The 27,965-nt window shown below is 36.8% G+C and overlaps 1 protein-coding gene across 1 annotated transcript in view; it reads left to right on the forward strand.

Moving 5' to 3' along the window:
* The window catches only part of Adam10 (ADAM metallopeptidase domain 10), a 102,048-nt gene that overhangs the window by 65,779 nt on the left and 8,304 nt on the right, over positions 1-27,965 (forward strand). The window contains exons 7-14 of the mRNA XM_085689319.2: positions 241-333; positions 3,364-3,547; positions 7,899-8,062; positions 14,337-14,520; positions 19,012-19,162; positions 19,903-20,086; positions 20,869-20,977; positions 21,642-21,862. Of these exons, the coding sequence (XP_085545445.1) occupies positions 241-333; positions 3,364-3,547; positions 7,899-8,062; positions 14,337-14,520; positions 19,012-19,162; positions 19,903-20,086; positions 20,869-20,977; positions 21,642-21,862 (1,290 nt within the window). The remainder of the gene's footprint in view (positions 1-240; positions 334-3,363; positions 3,548-7,898; positions 8,063-14,336; positions 14,521-19,011; positions 19,163-19,902; positions 20,087-20,868; positions 20,978-21,641; positions 21,863-27,965) is intronic.

Consider the following 27,965-nt stretch of genomic DNA (forward strand, 5'->3'; position numbering starts at 1 on the left):
AACATTCCAGGCATTAGGGTCTGTAAAAAGGAGGGGCATGGGACTCTGCAAGCTGAACTGATGAAGCAGTTTTTAATAGGACTAAAGTAGGGGTACACTTACTGATTGGTTCATTGGTTGGTTGATTAGCATAGACATTTTAAAATTTATTTGTGTAGTATAGTTCTTGATGGTACAAGAAGAAATTGATAATTGTTTTCATATTTCAACAATACCCCTAAATTTTTTTTTAATCACTAGATATCCAGTCATGTTAAAGCAATTGATACAATTTACCAGACTACAGACTTCTCTGGAATCCGTAACATCAGTTTCATGGTGAAGCGCATAAGGGTAAGGAACTCCATAAAAGACATTTTTAAAATTAATAAGTGGGCTGGAAAGATGGGCTTAACAGTTAAAAGCACTCATGTACTTTCAGAGGACCTGGTTGGGTTCTGAGTGCCACATGATAGCTCAAAAACTGTCTATAGCTCCTGTTCCAGATGATTCAATACCCTTTTCTGTCCTTCATGAGCACCTGCGTACGTGTGATGAATTTACATACATGAAGGCAAAATACACATAAAGCAAAAATAAATAAAGCTTAAAATTAAAAAGTAAGTACCAAGTTTACAAAGAAAGAATATACTTGCTTTTTACTTCATTTTTTACATGAAATAACATAACTTAAATCATATCTACTCTTGCTGTTTCTCTTTACTCTTGGCGCATGTGTGCACACAAACTTTAGTTTATGATTTAAGAAACAAATCCAGGGACCTGGGAAGATAGTTCAGTTGGTAAAATACCTGCTCTGCAAGTTTGGGTGCTCAGAATTCATGTAAAAGCCAGTTGTGGCCTCATATAGTCATACTCCAGTCCAGAACTGAGAAAGCAGAGATAGGCTGGTCCCTGAAGTTCATTGGCTAGACTGGCTAGTCAGTTTGATGAGCCCCAGGTTCAGGGAGCAACTGTCTCAAAAATGAAGTGGAGAGCATTAGGGAAAGACACCCAGTGTCAACCTGTGACCACCACATGAGCATGTACACATATCAGTGCAAGAATCAAATCTGCAAGTCCTTAATCTGTACTACAGTAGAGGTAAAACAGTGCTCCTTCTTTTGTCTGATAAACATTGCTTGACTTCTCCCCTTTTTTATTGCTAGTTTTTTAAGATTTGCCTTGTGCGTGTTGTTTTGGATGTGCCTCTTTTGTTATTCTAGGGCAGAAGAAAAATAGATACAGTGTTTAAGCAAAATTAGAAATTGGAGAAATAATTATAATCTTGAAAATTCACGTTTACAATATATATATCAGATTTTGAGAAGATCTCCAAGAAATAAAGCTGTTACTCTAAATTTGGCTATGGAATCCTCTTCTGTTTGTAACTCTTCAGACCTGTTGAACAGAACCACAGGGTACTGAGTATAATTTCTTGACATTTTTGTTATACTGGCTATAACTAAAAATTGAACCTAAAATTCAGATATATTAAAATAGGTAGCTAATATTTAAGTGTTACTGATTTAAACTAAAATAATCTCAGTTACAGCCTTCCAGGCTGCCATATTCTTCACTGATACACACATATCTTCAAAGTACCAATAAATTTACTAAACTCTACCTTTGCCCAAAAGTTGTTAGATATTCACTGTTTTCTATTGCTGTATTTTATTGCTTTGAAAAATTATTGTTCTGATTTATATGCAAATAGATATTGAATAACTGATAAATTAGGCTAAGTAAAGAATTTTCTGAATTTCTTAAATATATCTGCATGTCTTTTAAGATTCTAAGTTTTTAACTGGATATACTTAAGTTTTAAAAGAATTCACCCTCTTACAAAATTTTTACCATAAAGTTTCTTTATATTTTCATATTTTTCCTAAAATAACTCAATAAGAACTATATATACTAGACATTTTTAGTACGTAATTAGATCTTGCATTGGTTTATCTCAAGGGCAATATAATTTACATGATGAGTCACTCCTAATCAATAGAAATCCTTAAATGTGTAAGTAAATGTGAAAAGTGGTTTGAGTATTGGAATAACTGGCAAAACAATAAAATGTAACATCATAGGAAGTAGTGGGTATCTAACAACTTTGGGAGAAAGGTAGAGTTTAGTAAAATGATTGGTACTGAAGATGTATTTGTATCAGTACGAATATGGCAGCTTGGAACATCATAACTGAGATTATTATTTTAGTTTAGATCAATAGTACTTAAATATTAACTACTCATTTTTAATGTAGCTGACTAAAATTTAGATGCAGTTTTTAATTATGACTAGTATAAGAAATGTCAAAAACTTATTTCCATATGAAGTGGATAAACCCATTTTAATGGGTTATGATAATATATATTTGCCTGATTTTGGATAGTTTTGTATTAAATGACTATAACCAAAGGTGTACAGTTAATTGATACTTAAGCCAGAAGTTCTGAAGCATGTCCTTAAATTGTTGTTTCTAGTAGTGTTTGTGTTTAATCCTGCATCCCAGCCTCTTGGTTTCTGGAGGGTGTGGAGCCTAGGAATCTGTAATTCTCACTGTATCAGTTAAAGCTGGCCTTTCAGATTGACTAAGTCTGCTTTCTAGAAAAATATTTACTTTCATATATACCTTTTATATGATCTGTTACCCAGTTGGGGTGTGATTTCTCAGGAAAGTGAACTGCTCTATAGGTTAAGTGTTTAGGAGGGCATCTGTGGAGGAAAGAAGGTTGACACTTGAATGTGTTGTTCAGTAAAGATCTATTGTCGATTGTTCTTCAGATTAGGAAGGAGAGACTGTGGAGGAGAAGAATAGCTAAGTATCAGATAAAAGATCTGCAGGAACAGTTTAAAACTTAGTAAGAGTTGAAAGTAGAATTCAGAATTCTTGTGTACACCAAGAAAACAATGAATCAAGAAGTTAGTTAGGTTTAACTCATGTTCAAGAAAAACCAGGAAAACCAGTCTTGAATTCCATACTTATTTGATGTTCTAGTTTTTCGCTGATTATGAGGTTTTGTATCTTTATATTCATCCTCATTTATAGAGCTCCCATAAAGAGACCTGCTTAGACAAATGAGTTTGAGAACCCAAACTTCCTTCATTAGATCTTGGGGAGGTACAGTGTCTTCTTTCCATGGCTTCTGTTCAGGAATCTGGCAGATGCTTGCTGAGAAATTGAACATCTTCAATTTCATTTTCCTTGCCCTATTTTCCTTTTGTTCTTTCTGTTTGTGTGCTTATGTATATGGTTTCTGCGACTGGTTTGGCACTGTGCACTCTCCTCTAGACCCCACAAGAATGTTGTCCAGGCCTATGTAGGAGGAGGTGGGTAGAGAGCAGCTAGTGGTAATTACTTATTTAATTTATTGTTTTGAATTTTAGATCAATACAACTTCTGATGAAAAGGACCCTACAAATCCTTTCCGTTTCCCAAATATTGGCGTGGAGAAATTCCTGGAGCTAAATTCTGAGCAGAATCATGATGACTACTGCTTGGCCTATGTCTTCACCGACCGGGATTTTGATGATGGCGTTCTTGGTCTGGCATGGGTTGGAGCACCTTCAGGTAGGTTGTATAATGTCTTAATACTTGGAAGAAAAAGCAACCTTGGGGGCATCCTGTAATCCTTTCTGAATCATGAACTCAAGGCCAGTCTTAACTACCTAGTAAGAATTTGTCTCCAAAAGAAAGGAATGAAGGGGTGGAGGAGTGGAGAAGGGAAGGGAAACTGCAGTCAGGATATAAAATGAATGAATAAATTTAATTAAAAAAAAAAAGGGATTCCGGGTAGGTGGATATATACAGGAGCTTGACCATCTTTCTTGAAATCTTAGATTCATGTCTTTTACATACATAACTGCTTACTTTCCTTTTAAAGAAGCTTTATTGTTACTTAGAACAGTTTTTAGAGTTATGTTATGATGAGTTCTCCACTCCCATCCTCGCACTGGTTTAGAAGAATGCTGTTTAGCCAGGTTGTAGGATGTCCTATGTTGATGTCAAATGATTTTCTTATGATTAGATGGGGTGTGGGCTTAGGGATGCTTAGTATTTATGCCTAGATTTCGGGATATTTGAACCATCGCTTTGTGATACTACTCATTTTGTTAAAATGGTACTGGGTAGAGTTTTTATTGTTAGATTCTTTGCGTGGGTGAAACAGAACTCTACTTTGGTCTATCATGAGCACTGACAGAAGAGTGAGTCGTCAGAATGGAAAATGTGACCTTTTTTTCCAGCCTTTATCCTTATTTTTTTTCTCCCTTCTCTGCTTTTTCCTTTTGAGTTAATAACCTTTCCCCGTTATTTCAGGTGAAAAATGCCCTCTAACTTGACTATTAAATCCTCAACTCTGGGTCTTAAAAGGCTTTTTCCAAAAGCTCTTAGAGAGAGGATAGGCAGAGAGATTAGAGGCTAGAGTGAGGGAAGGAAGGAATCTTTTCAATTGCCTTCATACAGGGTTTCTGCCATGAAATAACACCAGCAGCTTTGTCCTCAGTAACTGAACTAATTTTGAGTTTGATATACACTTGATTTTACAAGGAATGTTGCATATATAATCTACTTGATTATCCCAGGATAATAGGTCCAGCCTTTCAGTAGAGGTTAGTTACATTTTACTGACTGCATTTCCTTCTTTCTTTCTTTTCTTTTTTTTTTTTATATACTAAAATCGCCCGCATTTATTTTTCCATAGCTTTTATGCCGAATGTAAAGGGGGGAGGTAGCAAAAGACTTTATTAACATGATACAAATGATAACTCAGTCAATCGCTTTAACACTTTGAGACATCCTGTTGTTTAGGTAGTGAAGTTACTCTAGATCTGAAGGCAACCACTCCCCAGGTGACCTCATAGTTACAAAAGAAGGAGCAGAAGTACATTTCCATATCCTGACCATCTGTCAGGATCGAATGGAGCTCTCTTAATGTCAAAAGAATCAAGTGATCACATCCTGAGTTGGCACAGGCAATATGCTTATCAGTCACTGAGAGCAACCTCCAACTCCCTGACTGGCAGGCAAGGTGAAGAGGTGCCCGCATTTTAGGGCTCTTGATTGTCACATATAGTACAGCAATTCCACGACAGAAAAGTAGCCACTGTACATTTGCCCTGTTCAGTATTGTGTTTTTCCTCTTTTCTTTTGAAACAGTGACCACCCAACCATTTTTCACTCCCAGCTTAAAAAGAAATAGGGAATGTCTCATCTGGGTTTCAAATGAGAAACCGTTGTCCCTTTGTTCTACTAAAATCAATCAGAATCTTACCCGGATAGGGGTTTCAGGTTACCACAAGGAATGTGTTTGCAGAGGTGTTTGCACTGAAATTAAAAACAAACAAACAAAAAACCAAACGTGATAATCATAACACGGAGAGCCAATAATTATAAGCACTTCCTCTTGTAATCACAGAGAAGTAAAAATACAAGGGGGGTATCAACTTCAAGCAAAGAAAATAAATTGCATTTTGTCTGGTTGTGCTGATCCCCCTGGTCGAGGCCTACAGTTAGGCTACTTTTGGTTGCTGCTGCATTTTGGCTTTTTTGTAACCCTGATTGAATCTGTTGCAGTGTTCTCCTAAAAGTGCAGCTAGATTTGTCAATTTTTTTTACTTAGAGTAAAACACTCTGGAAGACACACATTTCCTTCTTTCTTAAGAAATGAAACTGGACATGGGAACACTGCTATAATTCAGCATTAGCATGTGGAGTAATGTTGAGGCTCTGTGGGAATAGCAGTGGCACTAAGAGCCTTGGGCTCTTATTTGCTTTTATTTTTTTTAATACATTCCAGTAAATTACTTTGCATCAGATTAATTTATATTATAATTTATTTTCTCTCCTTCCTTTGAGACTCCATCTTTTTGCTTATGTCTTTCTTGTGTTTGTTGCTATCTTGTTTTTTTTAAGATAATACTTCATAGCTGACTTATTGGGTTTATAGTCTGTTAGTATTTCTTAATCTTTTATTTTTATTTGATCTAATTAGTCTTCATTAATTATCCTGTTGTTTAATTTGCCCTAAATTTAATTCATTAAGTTCTGAAGTTATTTCACATTTCAAAAAATGGTAGTAGAGAAGAAAAGGATGCAGATAGAGACCATCATGAAGGCTGTCCATGCTTCGTGGGCTAACTCTGCACTTGGCTTAATCTTCACTTTCCTTTTCCATGAAATGCATTATGATTTCAGTTTGCTAAATCCTAACAGTTTTTCAAATTTATGTGTGTTGCCATATATTTAATAGGATTAAAGCAATAGGTTGTTTTTGCTGTTTTTGTGAGGGCATGGGAACAAAACAAGGTCTTACTAGGCTAGTTTTGAACTTATTTATTCTCTTGCTTCAGTTTCGTGAATGCTAAGATTATAGATATATTCTCCTATGCCTGGCTGTAATCATGCCATATTTGCAGTTCTGTTTCCAGTTGCCTTCTATTAAATGTTTTATCAGAAATTTAAAGCATTAGACTTTTAAATGACTTAGTAAAATATTTGTGTCCTAGTTTGTTGAAACTAAAATGAGATAATTTGATTATCAGAATATTTTAATCAATTTGATTTTGTCTTTTAAAATACTGGGGTGGGGGTGATGGCTCAGTGGTTAAGAACACTGAACTGCTCTTGAAGAGAACTTGAGTTCAGTTCCCAGCACCCATATCAAGTGACTAACAGCCACCCTAGGGATCTGGTACCCTCTTGACTTCTGTATGTACCCACACATGTGCGCATGCTCACCCCCCACATATATAAAATTAAAAATAAATCTTTAAAAATAATACTAAATAAGAAAAAACTGTTTATTTAAATAGTAAATTTTTGTGATGCTAAGAACCAAATCCAGGATCTTGGCACCTGAGGCAAGTACTCTGCTACTGAGCTACGTTCTTTTAAATGTGAACATAGACTAAAGAATTTCTCCTTAAAATATTTATAAAGTTAAAAGAAAGAATAAACATGGTGACATATGTTTGTAAATGTATTTGGTAGTCTGAGATGAAGTGAATGGCAGATGGCCAGCTAAGTAGATTTTTCTCATTTATTTTTTTCTTTTATTTCTTGTAACTGCCTTTGGCTATGAATATATTGTCATTTTGGTCTTAAACTCCAAAGTTCTTGTTAATGAAAAGACAAACTACAAAATAGGTTACTCTGCTTACTGTAATTTCTTTTAAAATTTGAAAATGAATTCAGGGAACCTTGCAAAATCATAATTCAGTGTTTTTTTTTTAAATTTCACAGCTGCTAAAGAGTTGTGTGACTCGTCCAGTAACCTTGTAGCAAACTAGATACTCGTATTCTTCCATATTTACTTTCTTGCCTTACCATTTTTCCCACCTTCTCTTTACCCTTCTTTCAACTCTTTATTTCTTAAATCCATGTCATTTAGTTAGTGTTTCACCAGTAGAACTCTTGATGGATGCATTGCATTGAAGGACTGCCATCACATGCTGAATGTTCTTCTCTGTTTGTAGATGTGGCTTTTGCAGAATGTAATTAAGGATATTTTAACTTTTGTTTAATTTATAAGTTTTCCATTTAAAAGATGAAGGGGTGTATGCTTTTATTCAGTATAAATGTGTACGTATTCAAATTTAAAGAAAACATTTGTTTTGGTATGTTAATGGCAGCAGAAACTTTTTGATGCTGAAAAACATATAAGGATTGTGTATTCAATACTGGGGTTTCTTTGCAGGGACCATTAACATTTTATTTTAATGATTTTTTTAAATCTTGGACTACAGGAACTTTGGAGTATTTGAGTCATTTAGGTACCAGATATATTTTAAATTGAAAAGTATAAATGTTTTAATTCCATATAATGATTTCATTTACTGTTTACCCATTTTTTGGAGGGGAATAGATAACTAATTTAGACTTTTTACTTTATTTTATTATTATTTTTTTAAATCTGAATTAGGAAGCTCTGGAGGAATATGTGAGAAAAGCAAGTTGTATTCAGATGGCAAGAAGAAGTCGTTGAACACTGGCATTATTACTGTTCAGAACTATGGCTCTCATGTGCCTCCTAAAGTCTCTCATATTACTTTTGCTCATGAAGTTGGACATAACTTTGGCTCTCCGGTAAGTACAGACTAATTATTAAAAAATTTAAAAAGTGATTAGCTTGACTTTTATTTCCAGTGGTATTTTGCTGTACATGTGGTGTACAATGAATGTTTAGTGTTACTGTGCCAGAGCACAGCGATGTAACTGACTGTACTGAAAAGAAGAATTCTGTGAAAGCACAGAATTTTACCTGGCTTCTTTGTGGGGAGACAACTTTGAGATAGCATCTCATGTAGCCTAGGCAGTCTTGTCCTGACCCTCCTGTCCCTGCTTCCCAAGATCTGTGAATGCACCAGCCAGACCTGACTCTGCCTGGCTCATTCGGACAGAAAGTGATCTATCTGTATTTGCTGGTTCTGAAACAGTCACCAACACATAATACACTCAAATTTCTTTTCAGTGAGTCTCTTTTTAATAATCTACTACATTGTATGATGTCTTTTAGCTTTGTTTCTATTAAAGCAGTATTGTGATTTACTTGAGTGTATTTTTCTGTTGTGGAAATACATTGATACTTTACATTTTCCTATGATAAATTTCTGATACACAGAAGAAGTAATAGCATAACAGGCCGTGTTCCCACCATGTAGAACAGGATTTGACAAGCTTTTCCCAAAGGGCCTATTTGAACATTTTTGTTAGGCTTTGGGGGTAACATTTTGTCTCATATTCCATGTTATTTGTTTCTCAATTCTTCAAATATGGAAAGCCTTTCTTAGCTTATGCTATGTAATAGCAGCTTATAGGTAATATGGACTCATTTGCTGACCTCTGAGTCAGTTATCAAGGTTTTGCCTCGTCTGCTTTTTGCATTCCTTTCTTTTTCTTTGCTAAGATGTTTAAATTAAAACATCATTACATATTTTAGAAAAAGGTTTCATATATAGCCACAATATGGTTATTGCACTTAACAACAGCTGTCTTTCCTACCCTGCAACACTTGGTCCATTCTGATGATTTGTAAGTGCTCTAAAACATCTATTCAACTTAGAAGCAGGAAATAGTTAAAGATTATGTCTGCTTTTACTGGAGCTTATCAAGTGCATGTTTGGGGAAATTCCACTTGAAAACTATCTAAATTCATTTTACTTGAACCTTATCATATGTAAACATGGAATCATTTATTTTCATAATAATTTGTTTAAAAAAAAAACAAAACAGGTGGTGGTGGCGCACGCCTTTAATCCCAGCACTTGGGAAGCAGAGACAGGCAGATCTCTGTGAGTTCGAGGCCAACCTGGTCTACAAGAGCTAGTTCCAGGACAGGCTCCAAAGCTACATAGAGAAACCCTGTCTCAAAAAACAAAACAAAAAAACAAACAAAAGGATAATTTGTTGGTTTTGAGGGCATGGGTCAATGCAGAGTACTTGTGTAGCATACATGAAACCCGGGGTTTAATTTCCAGCACCAAAATAAATAAACTAATAAAAATTTCATGAACTTGTGGTTTAAAATCTTGAAAGGCACTTCTGAGTTTTCTAAGTTTGTAAAATGCATTGTCTCAGACTTTTCTTGTCTAAGTCTCCATCAGAAATTGAGAGATTATTTTCACAAGCATTCTTAGAGTATCAGCGATGAGCAGAGGCTGATGTCAATGGTTATGCTGCAGTTTCAGGAGCAAGGAAACATCCCTTCTTCACAGCCCCTTCTATCACAAGCCTTGCCAGAGGTGCTGTCATACCCTTTTTTCTAGTACCATTTCTTTTCTCTGCCCTAGGGCCTGGCTTATTTTATTTTTGTTTATTTATTATTATTGATTTTTTGGAGACTGTGTAGACCTTGCTGTTCTGGCACTCTCTGTATACCAGGCTGGCCTCAAACTCATGGCAGTCCGCCTGTCTCTACTTCTTGAATGCTGGAGTTAAGGGCATACACCACCACACTTGACTGACCTGTTTTGCTTTAATGTTCATATAAACCACCGAAGGAGCTCAAAATACAGATTCTTAGTGGAGCCTGAGTTTGTGTGTGTATGGGCCAGAAGCCAATTTAAAGTTTCTTTCTCCATTACACTCCACCCATTTTTTTCTTTAAAGACAGGATATCTCACTGAATCTGGAGCTTGCCTTTTATCTATTCTGACTGGTTGGCCTGTAAACCCCTGGGATTTGTCTAACTGCCAGCGTATTGCCTTATTCAACTTTGATGTGGGTTCTGGGAATCTAAGCTCATGTTTTCATATTTGGGTGGCACTTTATTGCTGAGCCACATCTCCCTAGTCCCCTCACTTCTCATCTTAATCTTTATCTTACTGCCAATGAATTGGCATTTAGTAAATTAACATTATTATTTATTTTATAAATTGTTTAATAGATAATTAGGTTCTTGTTCCTTGTCTGTTTTGCTAACCTTTTTCTCTCCTACTTGACTACTTTTAATGACCTTGTCATGCTTAATCACACTCTTTCTTTGTGCATGTTGTGAATTCTGCATATTTATGGTAGATATTTAATAAGTATTTATTGAGTGACTTAAAAATGAGCTGGACATAAACTCCCAAACCTGCCCACCTTGACATCTTCCTCTGAAATCTCGTTCTGCCCGCTTCCTTCCTGCTATGTCTCTGTGCCACAGAATGTTACTTTCTCCCGGTGGTTTACATTATTCTTTATATTCACTTTTATTATCCCAAATATTTATTGTGTATTTGTAAGCTGCTTTTTAAGCTTTGTTGTGAAAAGCTGTAATCACAAATGAGAAAGGTCCTACTTCTTAGTATGAGAAGTCTGATGTATTTCTGCTTTTACCAGAGTGATCTTTGTGCAAATCTAGCTCAAATCATGCCACTCTGACTTTATTTCTGCTGTGTGATGAATGAAACTGCTGTTAAGGTTTCTGTGGCACAAATAATAAAAACCCAGAGAAAAGTATTGGGGTTCAACCTGAAGATCAGCAAAGTAAAGCAGCAAAGCCACTAGAGAGTTCTTACCTCTAAGAAATCCTCAGACTGAAAGAGAATGAGTTCCTGTCTTGTCCCGCCTTATATTCCTCCCTAGTACTGGGATTAAGGTGTGAGATACCACTGCCTGTCGTCTAATGGCTTGGTTTTACCTTCTGGTCTTCAGGCAAGCTTTATTTATTAAAATACAAATGGTATTATTAAAATACACTACAGGTTTTCTCATTCTGTATTTAGGCCTTGACATAATTCAATTCAAAGTATATATTCTATGTCATCTCCTCTTATCTTGCAAATCCGATGACACTCTTGCTTCAGCCTACCTTACTTAGAGATATTTTTTTAAAAAATTATTTTTATATGTGTGTTTTGTCTGCATATATGTCTGTGTACCAGATGGGTGCTTCAAGTCTATAGAGCAAAAGGTGTCAGAACCCTTAGAACTGGATTTTACAGATGGTTGTGAGCTACCATGTCGGTACTGAGAACTGAACCCAGGTCTGCATGAGCAGCAAATGCTTCTAACTGCTACCATGAATGCTCTGCAGCCATTAAAAAACTTAGGCTCTTCAGTGCTTATCTTACACTGGCACACTGAGACATAGATAATCAGTATACTCATAGCAGAATGCAAATTTTAAATTAAGATGTGATAAAACCATATATAGTCATAGGAAATAGACCAAAATGTCAATAGTTGTGGGCAGTAGACTTTAATTGATTTTTTAATATATTCTTAAATCTTTTTCTAAATTTTTTTTATGAATGTTTGCTCCTTTTTTCCCATCTTTGTTGCCACCCTCTTCCTTTTTCTATTTCTTCTTCTTTTCTTTGATAGGTTCTTACTGGATAGCTTAGGCTGACCTCAAACTTGTAATCTCTCTGCCTCAGCCTCTTTAATGCTGGGATTGCAATCTATCCCGCCAAATGTAGCTTTTGAATTTAGGAAGTAGTTTTTGTTGCTTTCTTTTCTAAATAAAGTTGTAGTATACTTGTGAAACTTTATTTTTTTATAAAGATTTATTTATTAAGCATACAATATACTTCTGGCAAGGAAGGCACCAGGTCTCATTGCAGATGGTTGTGAGCCACCATGTGGTTGCTTGGGAATTGAACTCAGGACTTCTGGAAGAGCAGCCGGTGCTCTTACCCTCTAAACCATCTCTCTAGCCTGAAACTTTACAGTCTTTATTTGAACTCTGAATCCTTTTGGCTTCCAGTCAAAGTAGTCCTTTGTGTATATATCTGTATTAGGGGAGTAGGGATCTTTTTACTTCTTTGTCAGTTTTGTTCCTGTATCTGAAGTGGCAAATAATAAGCATCCTTGTTTACAATCAGTTTTTCCTTCTATAACCATTGATGAACTCTGTTACACCATTCCTGAATAAATTAAAACTAGGCAGGTAGGTCACAATTTGCTGTTTTTAAGAATGTAACTCTCACCGGGCAGTGATGGAACATGCCTTTTATCCCAGCACTTGAGTGGCAGAGGCAATGAATCTCTGTGAGTTTGAAGCCAGTCTGGTCCACAGAGCAAGTTCCAGGACAGGCTCCAAAGCTACAGAGAAACCCTGTGTACAAACAAACAAGCAAAAGAATGTAACTCCTTGCAAAGAGGTTTGAAGTACTTTGATGTAGAACTGGGTACTCTAATATTTACTGCCTTGAAAGGTAGCAAGTGATTCTATGATCACATTAAGAGCTATGCTGTTTTGGAATCTTTTTTATTTCTGTTTCTTAATTTAAATGATGACACTCTTGTTAGTACCATACTTAATCAGAAACCAAATTGTATTGTAAGGAGCAGAACCATAAAGCAAGGTAATACTGCGTTCAGAACAAGTAGTTGCTAGAGACTGAATCTGGGCTCAGGAGAAAAGCAGGGCAGTATCAGGAAGAGTAAGATTTGAATAGAGGTCTCTGATGAGAAAATATAAAAATCAAAGTGACCTAGTATGTATTGTTTTTGTCTGCGGAGAGTGGCGTTGTTGGGTGTTCAAACCAAGATTCAGTTAAATACAGCTGCCATTTTAGTAGCTAATATTTTTTGCCCCTTGCAATGATGAGTACCTTAATACCTTGAGGATATTTTGTGTGAGTGTGTATATTGAGGGTAGTGTGTGTGTGTGTGTGTGTGTGTGTGTGTGTGTGATACATGCAACTGAATATGCACCTTTGTGTGTGCATGTAGAAATCAGGAGGACGGTGAGTGTTTTTCCTTAATCACTCTTTGTGTGAGTGCCTGAGACAAGTTCTCTGAACTAGAGCTTGTCATTTGGGCTAGACTGGTCATCTTATGGACTCCTGGTATCTGTTTCTGTATTCCAGCAATGAGGTTGTTACAGATAAGCATGACCATGTCTGGTTTTAAGTTTTTTCTTAAAATTGTTATTATATTTTATCTATTTGTGTGTCTGTGTGTCTGTGTGTCTGTGTGTCTGTGTATGTTCGCTTGTGTTCCATAGCATGTGAGTAGAAGTCAGAGAGCGTGTGAGTTACTTGCATTTGGGTCCTGAGGATTAAATTTAAGTTACCAAGCTTGGTGACAAGCCCCTTTACCCCTTGAGCCATCTCTCTGATCCTGTGCCTGGCTTTATGTGGGTCCTAGAGATTTGAACAGAGGTCCTCTTGCATGCACAACAAGTGCTCTAACTCACCAAGGCATCTGCCAAACTCTAGGCTGTTTTAGTGCCCAGGAAAGCAGGTGCTGCTGGGGCCTGCTACTTCATTCCAGCACCATACGTTTTCTTTGAGAAAATTTAGGCAGCTCTTCTGGTGCCTCTGATACCTGGATAAATTACTGGAACCAAAACCACTTCTGTACGTGTGCTCATACACAGAACTCTGTCTCCTGTTTATTCTGTAAAGTAATGTTTTGATCTCATGCCTTGAGTTTCTTAATTTCATTTAAAAGTAAAACTTGTGTTTCTGTCTCCACTCAGCATTTTACTCAGCTGTCTTTTGAAGTGACTCATAAGGAAGCTGCCACTGCCTTGAGTTCTTATTCTCTGCCTTCCCCAGCACTGGTCTGGGTTTCAGTTTCTTCTCTGCCTTCCTGAACCAGTTTTAGCACGTAATTTACCATGTATTTTAATAAATGTTAAGTAATCCATATTATTACTGCCAACCTTAAAAGCTTTTTTTCAATAGTCTTTATAATGGTGTATGCTCAGTTCTAGTCCCTAATTACAAAGCTCTAAGATAGTTTATGTTTAGACCTTCAGTTTTCCTTCTGTGTGCAAGTGCCACCATCTTAGGCAGTTGTTAGATCCTTCCTCAAGGAAAGTATAACTTCCACTGTTCTTCTGATGAGAGAATTCCACTTAAGCAGATGACCTGGAAACCCTATTTTACTTCCTATTAATGTTACATCATATTCTATTTGGCAGCATGATTCTGGAACAGAGTGCACACCAGGAGAGTCTAAGAACTTAGGACAAAAAGAAAATGGTAATTATATCATGTATGCAAGAGCAACGTCTGGGGACAAACTTAACAACAACAAATTTTCACTCTGCAGTATTAGAAACATAAGCCAAGTGCTTGAGAAGAAGAGAAACAACTGTTTTGTTGGTATGTATATTTCTCAATATTTTAATTATTAATTTTTTTTCACACACTATGGCATGTATGTGGAGGTCAGAAGACAACTTGCTGGATTCAGTGTTCTCCTTTTACCATGTGGGTTCTGAGGATTGAATCTAGTTTGTCAAGTCTGGTGGTAAGCGTTTTTCCCCTGATGAGTCATCTTTTCAGCCCAAAATATTTAAACATTCAGAAAACTAGAAAGATTCTACTCTAAGAATATCTCCCATCTATGTTTTCCAATTAAGACTTTGCTGTATTTGCTTTATCAAAATGCTTAGGAATTTGTTTGCCCCTTTGGAACTGAGTTGCAGATGACAGAGTATTTTACATCTAAACACTAGCTTATATCTCAGTAGCTTGAGTTTGTTTGAGTTTCTTCCACTCTTCCCCTCTCTTTCATAAGTGAATTTCACATTCTGTGTGTGTGTGTGAGAGAGAGAGAGAGAGATCGAGAGAGATAGAGAGAGAGGTAGTTTTATTTCTGTGTTCTTGTACATGGTTTTATGTGTTTGTATAAAAGCTAGGAATTAGAAATGAGAAGACAATATGATACCTGTCTTTGTAACATTGACTTAATTCACTTAATATGATTATCTCCAGTTGCATCTGTTTTCCTGCAAACACCAAAAAACTGTCCACCTCATGTCTGACTAACTCCATTGTGTATGTGCTGCATGGATGTAATTCCAGCAGTTGGGAGGCAGAAACATGTGAAAGGTTGTGAGTTCAGTGCCATCCTGTTTTACATAGCAGGCTCCAGGCCAGCCAGACAGCAAGACCCTGTCTCTAACCAAAGAACAACAACAAAAATAAATAAACCCAAAGTGTGTATATGTGAAGTTTTTTCATCGGTTTCTCTTGTTGTAATAACATGTGTCACAACTCCGCTTCTTTTTAAGGGCAAACAATATTCCACTGTGTAAAGCATACCAGATTTTGGTCTTATATACAGTTGTGTATCTCTCTTGTGATGTTTACCAGATTGCAGATATTCTGCCTAGTCTTAAAAGTTTTTTTTGTGTGTGTGTCCTTTTTTCCCACAAGATTGTAAAATACTTGAATGCAAATATTGACTCATGGTCACTTTTGTATATAAAGAACATTCAGAGAAGGGTTGACAAATTAAGAAAGACTTCCAGATAAGTTTGTCCCTACAAACAATAAGTTTTTAATACAGTTTTTATTGGAATAATTATAGATTCACATACAGTTAGAATAAGCAGTAGGTGCTTAGTACCTTCATTGGTAATAACTTTCAGGTAGGTAGTATCATCAGTGAGATGTTATCATCAGTGCACACTCCACACTCCTTACTTATATCTTCTCAGGGTGTTTGTTTCTTTTTATATACTTTGATTGCATGTGTAATTTTATATCCCACCACTGCAGACAAGATCTAGAACAGTTCATCAGGTCAAGGATACACAGTGTTATCTGCTCATAATCACACCTGTTTACTTATAACTGCACCAAGCTATCTTTTGCTATTTCCTGCCCACTGCACTAACATCTTTTCTGTTTCTAAAATACTGTCCTTTTGAAAATGTATAGATGGAATTGTACAGTATATAGCTTTTAGGGCATGCATTTGTTCACTTAGAAGGATTTGCTAAAGATTTATCCAAATTTTATTAGTATTTTGTCCATTCTGATATTAAGAAGTACTCCTCAATATATAATAGTTTGTTTAGTTATTCACTTGCTAAAAACAGCTCGGCTGGCTGTTTTCAGGGTTTTGTTTTTATAATTAAATATAAAATTCGTGTGGAGGATCTTTTGTGTGAACATACATTTTTTTTATTCTTTTGATAAGTACCTTAAGTCTAGTTAATAGACCATGTAGCGATCCCTTGTTTTGTTTTCTACAAAACTCGCAACTGCTTTCTAGGGTGACTGTATTATTTTACATTCTCATGATCTGGTTATGACTAGTCTCAGTCTTATCATCAGAGTCAGAATCTAGCATATTCACTATTTTTGGATCAATCTATTCTGGCAGGAGTGAGGAAATAGTTCCTTATTTTATTTTGCATTCCTCTGGTAACAGTGATGAACTTTTTCACACACAGCTTATTAGCTATCTTCTCTGGTGAGATGTTTGCTCATGTTTCTCAGCTGTTTTCAAAATGTGTTTGTTTGTTTTTGTTTTATCCATTGAGTTTTGGGATTTCTGGTGGTTTTTCAGATAACTTGGAGAGTTTTTTGGTATTTTTGGTGTAGAGTGCAATCTTCCTTATCTTTGTGTTCTCAGTGCTGGGTTATAGCTGTGTACCACTTTGCTGGACTTAGATAATGGTTTACACATGTTTTCTCACAGCCTGTAGTATATTTCTTTATCTTTGTCACAGAATCTCTGACTTTTAAGACTTTTCCCCAATAGGGTAGCTTGACGTTACATTGGTGTAATTATTTGTTACTGTCATTGGCGGTTGTTTTTCTGTCACTTACTTCTGGTCAGTTCTTCATGTAGAATTGCCTTGTAGAGGGTAAGAGTTTTCACAATAACCTGAGGAGTTGATTATAACAATGGATGTATCGATTGGTAGGTGTTAGGAAGAAGATTGGGTGTCAGATACTATACATGTATTTTCTGATCTTTTCTCTTGAATTACTTGTTACATGAATTACAAAGTTACTGCTAGCCTTTTAAAAGTCATTGTTTTACTTAGTGTGGACGTTCTAGTTGTAGAGTCCAAAGACACCATATAAGATCAGATAGTGGGTTGGAGTTTCAGTGACTGCTAAGATTTTCTTTAGTGAATTAAAAACGAACTTGATAAATGTAAGTCTATCTTCTGGGAGTGTTTTTCACTCATCTGTGTCATAAATGAGGCTGTGTTGGGTGTGGATTTCCTTCTATTCATTTAGTTCCCATTTTAAAACCTGAATTGGTGCATTAGAAAGAGAAGAACCTAAGATTTAAGATCCAAGAACCCCTGGACTTCATCTGTTTGATCATACTGGGGTATATGGCCTCTAGCAAGTCACAAGCCCCTTGGAAGTTAGCTTTGCTTACTAGAAAATAAAGGCATTTGATTCTTGTCATTCCCAGGAAATGATAATGTCTTGAGGTGATTTTGTTATCTCACAAAGCAGCATTTCTAGTCTGATTCTTTCCCCCACATCATTTGTTTTAGTGGTGCTGGGGATTGAATCCACTACTCTAATATCGAGCTTCAATGAGAACTTCAGAAGTTAAAGAAATAAATTGAAATTTTCCAATTTTTAGACCAGACTTTCTAACTCTTAATTATCTAAGATCTGTCCTTGTACTGTTAGGCTGTTTGGGATTACAGAGAGTATATTAATAATTATTTTTTTCTCTTAAGGAATTTGGTTCATCAAGAAAAAAAATAATGTACATTTGAAAGTTCTTATTGACAATGTTAGGATCACTTTTTAAAAGTGAGTTATTCTATAGGATAAAAATATCCAACTTCCTTAACAAATAAATGATGCAATAATAAAAAGACAGGATGAACATATTCTATAGTAAAATAACTTAAGAGATACATCATCTAAAGTTCCTGTGAGGGAAGGAGTGGAGTTAGGAGAGCCTTGTTTGAAACTTGATTTAATGACCAACTGATAGTTTAAGAAATTTGAACATTGATTGGCTATTAGGAGCTTAGTTTATTAAGCATCTTGCTGATTTTATTAGCTGTGATAATGATATATAGTTAGGTTTATAAAAGGTTTGTCATGTAGTCATGCAGCCTGAACTACTTAAAGAACAACATATTAGGTGTGGTGATTTCAAAATGCTACAAATAAAAATGCCTGGGAATAAGTAAGACAAGAGAAGCATACATGGGAGGTCATTGTATTTAGTTTCTTACTACTTTTATGTATATTTGAAATTTTCTATAACAGGTTTTCCCCCTTTTTGCCTGGTTGAGAAAAATACTAACTTTATTTGCATATTATGACACACATGTGTAGTCAGCAAAGCTCTACTGTGATATGGCCTAAGTAGCAAGTTATTAGTTCTGTAAAGAACATAATAAGAAGGACCTATGGAATCAGTCCTCTCACTGTACAGAAACAGAGGCCCCCAAAGTGACCTGAGGTTTCATTGTTGGTAGTAAGCAAAGCACTGCCTTATTGAAAAACAGGTCTGATTTTCAGATTCTATTTTTGTCTTACTTACTTATCAAAATTTCCTTTTTGGGGGGTTGGAGGTAAAGCTCTAAAGAGTTTGTGAATTTTACTTTATTTTTTATATTTATGGTATTTTGCCTACATGTATGTCTGCATCATGTGTGAGCCTGATTCCCTTGGAGGCCAGAAGATGATGTCAGATCCCCTAGATCTTAAGTTATAAAGAGACATAAGCTCCATGTGAGTGCTGGGAACTGAAATCAGCAAATGCTCTTAAATAAACCATCATGCCATCTCTTCAGCCCTGAGTTTGTAAATTTTGAAGAAAATTAATGTGTGTACACAGTGTTCATCTTGTCCTGTTACTTTCTTCAGAGTCTGGCCAGCCTATATGTGGAAATGGGATGGTGGAGCAAGGTGAAGAATGTGACTGTGGCTACAGTGACCAGTGTAAAGATGAGTGCTGCTTCGATGCAAACCAGCCAGAGGGGAAGAAATGCAAACTGAAGCCCGGGAAGCAGTGCAGGTACCTGCCTTGCCAACCCCACTGATGTGAACATGCCTGCAGGGTCACGCACAGCAGTTAAGACAGATTTAATGCTGATGTCAAGAGATTCATAAGGCTATGGAAATTTTCCCTGCTTTGTTCTATTGTTATTTATTTTTCTGGACCATATCTTGTTGCTGACAATTGGAACAATTCATAATTTGGGCATTGAAAAAAAGAATATGAAAATACTGCCCTTTAAAATACATATCATTTAGTTCCTAACTTTGAAAACATTACTATCTTCTGTCCAAATAGTATCTTAACTTGAAAGTATTAAGGTAAAATGGGGCATGTAGGCTTCTGTGATTTAAGTGTCATATAGTTATTTCACTTGTCAAATGCAGTCGTAATTACAGGCAATAGACTATAGTTTGCACAAACTTTTTAGATGGTTAGGCATGTATTCTAGTGCAATTTTAGTACAAAAAAAATCTGTAAATTGACTACTATGTTAGTAGCTGTGGAAAAAAAGCACTGAAAACTTTCTTAATCCTGGATTCACTTCACAAAAAGGCTGAGTAAGAATGCTGACTGTTGTGTTTTTGACTGTGGAAACCAGATGCTTAATCATTTTTTTTACACTTGCTAGAATGTTCAAATAGAGTAGTTTGTTAGTAGTAATATTTGAAGTTGTGTTCCATCAATGTACTCACCATTTAAGATGATGTAAAAATCAGGCCCATCAAGAGATTTACTCTATCTGACCACTCTTCTAGTCCAAGTCAAGGACCCTGCTGTACAGCACAGTGTACATTCAAGTCAAAGTCCGAGAAATGCCGAGATGATTCTGACTGTGCAAAGGAAGGCATATGCAATGGCTTCACAGCTCTCTGCCCAGCATCTGATCCCAAGCCCAACTTTACAGACTGTAACAGGCATACGCAAGTGTGTATTAACGGAGTAAGTATTTGATTTAAGATGTTTTAAATTTAAATTTTATAGAGCCTCCTTTTTCAGAATAATAGTTGACCCTGGAAGCTCCATAAGATAACTACTTTGGGGCTCCCATTCAGTAATATCCCTATCTGTTCCCCACAAATCCATGAATGTATAATGTGACAATTGCCTGGTGGTATACAGTTAGTTCCTGACTCACCTTTCATCTTTGTAACCATATGTCTTTGGTATTCACAAGAGTACAACTAGGCATGTGGTGTTATCAGCATTGCTTTTAAGTTGTGTAAATTAATATTTCAGAAGCCTGAATAAAAGAGCTCATCTGGTCATTTTCTCTGAGTGTAAAATCTTTTGAGCTTCCATGGCTAAATGTCACTTTTTCTGCGTAAAGAAAACTTATTTTTTTTTTTCTGCTTGTAGAGGAGTCACAATAACCAACATAAATGTGGAATGGCCTCTTTCTCTGCTTTTGTTTAGTTTTTTTCTTCTTTCCTTTAATTGATTTAAAGGTTGCACAGCTTACTTTCATTCAGTCTCAGGTATATTTATGTGATATTATTGGTTCTGATAGTCGTCTGTGTTTTTGTTTTGTGGTGCCTGGGATTAGACCCAGGACCTTATATGCGCCTGCAGTTGTTTGTCAGGGAGACTCATCTCTAGCCCTGTTGTTTATTACATTAAATATACCCACTTTATTATTTGACATCTGAAACTTATACCTACCTGTTACTGTGGACAGTAGTTTTGACTCCACAGATATTAAATAAAATTTGCATTTTCCCCAGCAATGTGCAGGTTCTATCTGTGAGAAGTATGACTTGGAAGAGTGCACCTGTGCCAGCTCTGATGGCAAAGATGACAAAGAGTTATGCCATGTTTGCTGCATGAAGAAAAGTAAGGCTTTTCAGTACCTCGGATTAAAGTCTACTATCAAAATCTGTTATTTGCCATTAAGTTGTTTTTCATCCTTTGGGAATGAGGTTTATTAGGAGTAAGGACTTCCAAGACCATGATTGAGCCTTTAAGTGAGCACAAGAAAGAAACAGCAATATCAGAAACACCTTAGCAGAGCCTTAAAGGGAAAGAGGGTTCCTTTAGAACATGCAGAGGAGCATTAGGTGAACTGCCCTAAGAGGGGTGGCACGGGTGGGGTAGGGTAGGACAGAGAAGATTCCTGTCTTTAAGTTTCCCTTATTAAACTGATACACAATTTGGACAGATACTTTCCAGCTAAATTGATTCTCTTGAGGAAAATTTAAATGTAGCATTGTATTATAGTCCTTATAATGTTAAATGATGTATTAACCAAATCTTTTTAGCTTCAGGTAATAATTTATATAAACATAGCTCAATGGTTTTAAAGCCATTGTAGGCATTAAATCAAGATTTAATGTTTGTTTATATTTAACATTTAAGGTAATTAATGATGTTACTCTGACAAACTAGTGTAGGTCTGTGTAATATGGGAATGAATTTAGGTAGTTCTGTCTTTCTTTTTGCTTTCCAAGATTGTCCCGCCAGGTATTCTGACCTCTGTGTTTGGAACTTCTTTTTCTAGTGGCTCCTTCAACTTGTGCCAGTACAGGGTCTTTGCAGTGGAGCAAGCAGTTCAGTGGTCGGACTATCACTCTGCAGCCGGGCTCTCCGTGTAATGACTTCCGAGGCTACTGTGATGTTTTCATGCGGTGCAGATTAGTAGATGCTGATGGCCCTCTAGCGAGGCTGAAAAAAGCAATTTTTAGTCCACAACTCTATGAAAATATTGCGGAGTGGATTGTAGTAAGTATAGTCTTCGTTCATAAAAGCCTTAACTTAAAATGTTTGGGCTTAATTTTACTTGGGCAGTGGTCACCAATGTTGGAGGAAGAACACTTGCCTATTTATATTAGAGTTACTGTATGTATAGTAACTCTGGTTCTTATTTCCTTTTGCAGTGATTGGGTTCTCCACCTGAATATCATTTAAAGCTCTGTTGTATGTTCTAAGAGTCACTCTGCTTCCCTCTGCTGCTTACATTGTCTCTTGCAGGTGACTTCTGGTGGTACATATATTAGTGTTTTCACTGGGCTTTTGGGAAAGTGCTACTTGATTTATGTATTTCTCTCCTGTTTCAGTGTAACAGGTACACTCATATACATGTATTTATTTATATACTTTATATATATATGAGTGTTTTGTCTGCATGTACATTTGTATGTACATCAGGAGGGGAGGAGTACATGTATTTATTTATGTACTTTATGTATATGAGTGTTTTGTCTGCATATATTTGCATGTACATCAGAAGAGGGCATCGGTTCCTATGGAACTGCAGTTATAGATGGCTATAAGCTACCATGTGGGTGCTTGGAATTGAACTCAGGACCTCTGGAAGAGCAAGCAATGCTCTTAACTGCTGAGCCATCCCTCCAGCACCAGCTGCAATTTTCTTAAAGGATTGCTGAGATTAACCTAAATGTTCACGCTTTTCAAGTGCACTTGTGTCAGACACATACTTGCAAGTAGTATGTTTAAGAATGTGCTATGCCCAAAATGGAGTAGTTTGCTTTACAAATTGATTTAGAACTCAGACTCTCCCTTTTCCAAGGGTTATTACTTTTTAAAAGTAGTTTTAATGAAAGATCCCTTTCTGTGAATTAGCACTAAGAATGTTCTTATCTTATATTCTGGAATAGATTAATCAGACAATTCTGAATTTATACAGGTTTGCTGTACATGAGTGACTGTAACAGGTATCTTTTATTTTATAATGCCAGCATTATATATACAATTGTATAACATCCTTAGTTAGCACCACCCCCAGTGCCTGGAGAGGAGATTTTGGATGCTTTGGTGAGCATTGGCCAGATCAAGAATTAATACAGTAAATGCTGAGATGTTTTACATTGTTTGTCTCATTTGACTTTGTGCAGACTTTTCTTGCATAAAAAGGTTTGTTTTGTAGTAATGATAGTTTGTGTCTTGGCGTCTTACCAGACGCAATATTTTTGTTTGGTAATGTATGCTGTTAGGGTGTTCTGCTGTAAGAGACTGTAAGAAGTAAAGGGCTCCCTTCACTGTTCTGTTTCCAGTGCTACCTGGTGTCCTTTTCTCTCCTCGGTGTGCTTTATGTCCCCCTTTCTTCTCCTGAAATTCTGTAGAGTAGGAAGAACCTTAACACTTCCTATTGCCATGGAGATATTTTTTGTTGTTATTGTTGTTTCTTTGTAGAGAGTTGTTTTGACAGCCATGTTTAAGCTTTTCCACAGTATGCTCCATACCTTTGCTGGATTTGTTTGGCTTGGAGGCAGTGATAAACACTCCATAGCTTTAGCAAGCATCGTGTAGTTGTTGAGAAGACTGAGAGCACTCACCATTAAATATATTGAGATCCTGGGTGTTATCAATTGTCCTTTAAGTGGGAATTCAGGGCATTAGTAATTCTTTTCCAGTTTCCCCTATAGTTGATATGGTCTTGTTTCTCTTTTCACCTTTTGGCTAGGTTTCATATTGCAGAGACCCATTTTTTAACCTTTTTTTTTAATTTATCAGTATGTGCCTCCTTTTTTTCATCCCTTGATATGTTGTGACTATTTAAGTTTGAGAAAAGTTTGTGTTTCAGTTTTTGTTTTGATAAGAATTAACGCTCCTTATTCTCCTTCTTACTATGGTGTCTAGATCTTTAATCCCTGGGCTCAAGGGGGTTCCTCTACTCTTAGCCTCTGAGTAGCTGGACTCCAAGTACACACCCCTCAATTTTTTTGAGACGAGCCTTGTATCATAGCTCTAAACCTGGTATTTGCTATGTAACCCAAGCTGAGCTCAAACTAGCCCCAATCCTACCTCAACCTCCAAAATGTACTTTCTCACTTTTTAATCAGTTTCTACCCTCATATTTTGTTCTAACTTTATGAATTTAAATACTAAGTATCTGGTATTCTTTTTGAGTGGAAGATTTAGGGCAGTGGTTCCCAAGTGAATCACAGACTACATTTGTTCTCAGCTTGATTATCTATGCCTCTGAGAAAACTGGAGGCTGGTGAAATTGGGAGAAGTTCTAGAATTCATACATCATTTTAGCTTTGTTTTTGAAACAACCATAGGAGCATTTACTCATGGAAGGATTGCAAAACTAGGATGTCCTTAGACTTTACTTGGTGAACATTGTCCAAGAGCACCACAGGGCCTAGACCAAGTGAGTCAAAGCTCTTGGAATTGGCCTGAAGCCAAGTTTCAACCAGTTATTTCCAGACTTTACTTATTCCAGTGTTATGGTATTTGTGTTGCTCCACTATAGAATGTTGGTCTGAAGAAGGAGTGTTACTAGCACTGAAGTATCTCTGTGTTGTGACTCTGGTAATGGATCCCTGTCCACGTTGTCAGTGTCAGACAAACTAGAACAAGGTACATGGACCATAGTGGGATAGAATGATGAGCCACTGTGATAACTATCCCAACAAGTGGTTTCTTAAGTACAGGAACTCAGTTCAGTTTGGGACATGGAAGACAGACATAGAAGTGTACTTCAATTCTGTGTGTCGTTTTCATAGAAAACAGCAGACTGTACTGGAGAAATCTTAAAAAGATTTTTTTGTTATTGGTTTGGTTTTTGTTGTTGTTTGTTTATATTTTGGTGATGCTGGCAGCAAGTGACCCCAGGGTCTCAGCTACTTTGGACAAATTCTCTACCACTCAGCCCCATCCCCAGCCATTGGGAAGTCCTCTTTAAGAAGGTGACACTAGAACTACATTCTTAAGAGTTGGCAGAAGCAGACATCAAAAATGTTTCATGGAGAAGGAAGTACATGGAAAAGCCACATGTACAACAGCCTTCAACACTGAAACAGTTTGAAAGTCTTTTGTAAAGCTTGATGAGTTCTTTTAATTGATAAAGTGCTCTGTTTAAAAGCAGGCCGGCTTTGTGCTCTGAAGCTTGTCTGCCTAGGATGAATTTCCTGTGTGTTCTTTAGAAACTATCTGTAGTATCTTACAGTATATACTATCTTACAGTATATATATACTGTAAGAGAACTAAGTAGAGCTGTGTTGGCTAGGTTTTAAGAAAAATGAGAGGAACACTAAAGGTAGAAGTAGCTGCTGTGTCAGTACTCGGCCTTAGCTTGAATGGAGTAAGATGGCCATTGTCCTCTGAGCTTAAGAATTGGTCACTGCTCCCAGTAGGAACTCAGAAGTATACAGTAGCTGTTAGAGTAACTAAGGGTTCTACTGATATTTACTAACTGGGCTCCAGGAATATTGAGCTTCAAACATTGCTCAAAATTGACTCTGAACCAATTTGGTCAGACTGACAGGAGTCCTGTACCCTGCCTCCTGATAACAGCAAGTCTGTTTCTTGACAGTGAGTAAGAATAGAAAAATAATAGGAATCCATAGAAAACTTCTGAAACAAGGATGATGTCATCCTGAGAACAAAAAAAGAAAGGAACTCTGAAAATTGTTTCTATAGCAAATAAAAGAACATTTTAGAAAATGGACAGTCTAAGGCAGGATAGAAGCAGTAGTTTAGAGAGTACATTGTAGGCTTCAAGTCTCCAAATGCACATTCAATAGAACACAAAAGTACACCTCAGCATATCTGGAGCAGTTGGAAAACAACAAAAACTGATGTTTGGTCTTTTAGACTTTCATTTTACCCATAGATCATAAACCAGCACAATAATTGCCTTACATAACTTGAAGGGGAAAAAAAAAACACCTGGTTTTTAAGCCAGATTTAGCCTCCATCAACATGTTTTGTGTGGTCCGGCCATAGTTTTTAGAAACCCTGAACAAGTTTGCCAGTATTTAACAAAAAAATTCACATAAAAATTCAGATTTGTAACTTCTCCTGAAAAGCAGATCATTGATCAAAAAAACAGATCTTTGAGCAGGAAGGCTAAATTGCATTGCACCTTACTGCCATGTGGGCATGTAAGTTTACAATTCCTGCAATTAGTGACCATAAGAGTGACAAACTGGAAACTCCTGTCATAGACTGTTGAAAAAAAAATGAAAATAGAACCAGGTGGTGATGGTGCACATCTTTAATCCCAGCAATAGGGAGGCAGAGGCAGGCAGATCTCTGTGAGTTTGTGACCAGCCTGCTCTACAGAGCAGTTCAGGGACAGCCAGGGCTATACAGAAACGCTGCTTCAAATAAACAGAAGAAAGAAAGAAAATAACCTGAGGATTGTAGGAGACTAATGACAAGCCACATGTAATATAAATCATTCTAAGTTCATTTTTAAATTAAAAATAAAACTATCCTCTTTTCTTTTTTTAATTTATTTTTTAAGAAACTCTTCTCATTTTATATACCAATCCCAGTTCCCAGACCCTCTCCTCCTCTTGCTCCTTCCACCCCCCCCACCTCACCCCCTGTCCACTCCTCTGAGAGGGTAGGGCTTCCCATGGGAAGTCACCAAAGTCTAGCACATTGCTTTGAGGCAGGACCAAGGACCTCCCCACTATATCTAGGCTGAGCAGCATATCCCTCCAGAGAGAATGGGTTCCAAAAAGCCAGTACAAGCATTAGGGATAAATCCTGGTCTCACTGTCTGTGCCAGCCATACAACTGTCACCCACATTCAGAGGGCAAATGTTTGGTCCTATGCTGGTTCTCCCACTGTCAGGTTGGAGTCAGTGGGCACCTGTTAGTCAGGTAAACTGTTTTAGTGGGTATCTCCATCATGGTCTTGACCCCTTTGCTCATATTCTTGTTCCTCTCACTCTTTGACTGAACTTAGGGAGCTCCACCTCTGCTTCTATCAGTTGCTGGATGAAGGCTCTATGGTAATATTCAAGATATTCACCAATCTGACCACAGGGCAAGACCAGTTCAGGCACCCTCTTCACTATTGCTTAGGGTCTTAGCTGGAGTCATACTTGTGGATTCCTGGAAATTTTTCTACTGCCAAGTTTCTTGCTAACCCCATAATGGCTCTCTCTATCAAGATATCTCTGACCTTGCTCTCCCTCTCTGTCCTTCCTGCATTTTGACCATCCAATTCCCTCAAGTTCTCTTCCCCTTCCTCCCTCCCTTCTACTCTCATGCTCCCATTTTCTCAGGAGATCTTGTCTATTTCCTCTTCCCTGGGGGATTTATGTATATTTCTCTTAGGGTTCTCCTTGTTACCTAGCTTCTTTGGGGTTGTGGAATAGACTCATTATCCTTTGCTTTATGTCTAATATCCATTTATGAGTGTGTCCCACAAGTTTGGGTATGTTATGTGGTAATTTTCATTGAATTTTAGAAAATCTTTAATTTCTTTCTTATTTCTTCCTTGACCCAGTGGTGATTCAGTTGAACCTTGTTCAGTTTCCATGAGTTTGTGGGCTTTCTGCAATTAGTGTTGTTGTTGAATTCTAATTTTAAGCCATGAATGGTCTGATAAGACACAGGGTGTTATTCCAACAGGGTGTTATTCCAATTTTTTTCATATCTGTTGAGATTTGCTTTGTTACTGAGTATATGGTCAATTTTGGAGAAGGATCCATGAAGTGCTGAAAAGAAAGTATATTCTTTTGTATTTGGGTGAAATGCTCTATAGATATCTGTTAAGTCCATTTGAGTCATGACATCTGTTAGTTCTCTTATTTCTCTGTTAAGTTTCTATCTGGTTGACCTGTCCAATGGGTTGAGTGGGGTGTTGAAGACTCCCACTATTAGTGTGTGGTGTTGGATGTGCAATTTAAGCTTTAGTAATGTTTCTTTTACATATGTAGGTGCTCTTGTATTTGGGGCATAGATGTTCAGAATTGAGACTTCATCTTGATGGACCTTTCCTGTGGTGAATATGAAGTGTCCTTCTCCATCTCTTCTGCTTGATTTTAGTTTGAAGTCTATTTTGTTAGATATTAGGATAGCTACACCTGCTTGTTTCTTGGGTCTCTTTGTTTGGAA

The sequence above is a fragment of the Myodes glareolus genome, chromosome 4, assembly GCF_982192425.1.
Source record: "Myodes glareolus chromosome 4, mMyoGla1.1, whole genome shotgun sequence".
Lineage (NCBI taxonomy): Eukaryota > Metazoa > Chordata > Mammalia > Rodentia > Cricetidae > Myodes > Myodes glareolus.